This window comes from Gekko japonicus, unplaced genomic scaffold, assembly GCF_001447785.1.
Source record: "Gekko japonicus isolate JY-2015 unplaced genomic scaffold, Gekko_japonicus_V1.1 scaffold4653, whole genome shotgun sequence".
Lineage (NCBI taxonomy): Eukaryota > Metazoa > Chordata > Lepidosauria > Squamata > Gekkonidae > Gekko > Gekko japonicus.
The window spans coordinates 1-2,123 of NW_015168803.1; the positions used below are offsets into that span (position 1 = coordinate 1).

General features: G+C 46.3%; 1 protein-coding gene across 1 annotated transcript in view; it reads right to left on the reverse strand.

Moving 5' to 3' along the window:
• Positions 1 to 802: 802 nt before the first annotated feature.
• Positions 803 to 2,123, reverse strand: part of LOC107114269 (epididymal sperm-binding protein 1-like) — a gene marked incomplete at its 3' end in the record, with an annotated part of 3,613 nt that continues 2,292 nt past the window's right edge. The window contains exons 2-3 of the mRNA XM_015415714.1: positions 1,446 to 1,592; positions 803 to 967 (exon numbers count right to left, since the gene is read on the reverse strand). Coding sequence (XP_015271200.1) covers positions 803 to 967; positions 1,446 to 1,592 — 312 coding nt within the window. The remainder of the gene's footprint in view (positions 968 to 1,445; positions 1,593 to 2,123) is intronic.

Below are 2,123 nucleotides of genomic sequence, written 5' to 3' on the forward strand. Positions count from 1 at the left end.
AGGGCCAATAAGTGTTATTGATGGTATACCAAAGGAAACAAAAAAGTCTTCATCCTCTGGCAGAACAATAGAGGGAAGCAGATGAGTCTCCGTGGGAAGAGAGATGCCACCACAGGTTGGCAGTTATGACAGCAATCGTGTGGGTTGCTGATGTACAGGAAGAGCTAACTGGCATACACCCTGAGACATCCAAGGATGAAAGGCCATTTCCAAGTAGTTGACTTGAGTGGCTGTGGGAAGTTGAGGAAGGGATGCCTTTCATGCTGAGTAACATCAACCAAGCTCTGTTGCTTGAGTGACATGTGGGGGCTTAACACCTCTCTGCATTGCTTTACTTGCAGGCTAGAAGAAAGGAAGCCAGCAATAATGGTATGGACTGGGTTTGCCCAAAACACTGGTAGCCTGATAGCTTGCAGCAACCCATACTGAACACAGGGGCACTGTTATGTTGGCATATATTAGCCATCACTAAACCATTGTGTCTTCATGGCACAAACAAATGAACCTCTCGTACACTGACTTGTACCATTGGTCCATCTGGCTTAGTATTATCCACTCTGAACTAGCTGTGGCTTTCTAAGTGGTTTTTCCAAGACGTCCTACTTGAGGTCCTTCAGATGTCCCAGGCAGTAGGAATGTCATCTCTGCTGCTGAGCCATGCCACCTCTATGTCTCTGCACAGTCCTTCCTTCGCATTTCTCTTTGCACCAGCTCAGGAACCAGACCAACCACTGATCTTCCTACATCTACATTGCCTGACGAACACACACATCCATCTAATGAGTCAACACAATTTCCCTACTTTTATCAGCACAGTAGCTCCATTTCTTATCCTTATCATAGCTCCCTGTTGTGGCACACCAGAACCTTCCGATCTGTGCATCTTTGTTGGTGCATGAGTAGAATGTCTGATCCTTATAAGCAAAAGGGAAGACGCAGGGCTGTCCACCAGAATTACCTCCGTATTCTAAAGAAAGACAGAGACAGAGATTATTTGTACAGGGACATACCCAGTCCTCTGGGAGGTTGAGGTTATGTTTCAAGCACATTCAAAGCAGGGCTATGTCATACAAGACAAAAAGGTTTCCTAGCCCACATTTGCCTTATTATGGCATGAGAGGGTATATGAAGGGGGAAATCAGCAGGCAGAAAGGGGGAGTGTCTTAAACTTCTCCATCCTGCCAAATGGTAGCAATCCTAAAGACATATAGCAGGCAACAGGTCCCATTGCGTCTCAAAATAGACCTGCACAGGATTGAACTATAAACCGCTTTTCCCTTAGTCAAGGCCACTTTGGATGTGCTCCTGTGGCAGTGTTTTTTCAACAGTTTGGTCTTACACAGACTTCTACATCCAGCAGCAGGGATCTATTTGTTTCCAGAACGTTGTTACTCATCCTAAGCTCATGTGACATAGTACACCAGTAATGTACAACATAAACTCACCTGTAAGGGCACAATACTTCCACTCGCGATTTCTGTCATAGTTCCCAGTTGTGGCACACCACAGCCTCTTGTTCTGAATTCCATCAGCAGTGCAAGAGGAGTAGGCCTTGTGGCTGTAAGTGAATGGCAAGACACAGGGACGGGGGACTGGAATGGAAACAGACAGTAAAGGTTATAAAACGAGATCATCTTGGGGTTGATGGGTTGGACTGGGATTTGGGCCACCCTGGTCCAAATCCACACTCTGCCATGGAAGCTTTCTGGGTGACCTTGAGCTGTTATACACTCTCAGCCTAACCTACATCACATGGCTGTTGTGAGGATAACATGGAGGAAAGATGAATGATGTAAGATGCTTTGAGTCCCCATTTTGGGAGGCAGGTGGGTTATAAATGAAGTAAATCAATAATATTATAGAGTATGAACTCTACTAGCTAGAAGTGCTAACCTCCAGGTGAGTCTGGGGAGGGGAAGCAGTCCAGTGGTGAAGTGATGCTCCAGAATGCAGATGCCATCTTCTTAATGGGAACTGTTGTCTGGAGATTAGTTGGGCATTTTCTGCCCTGGCCTCAACCTGGTGGAACTCTCTGCTAAATCACATCTGTGCCCTATGGGACTTAATGCCGTTTCGCAGGGCATGTAAGACAGAGATGTTCCGCCAGGCATTTGCTTGAGGAC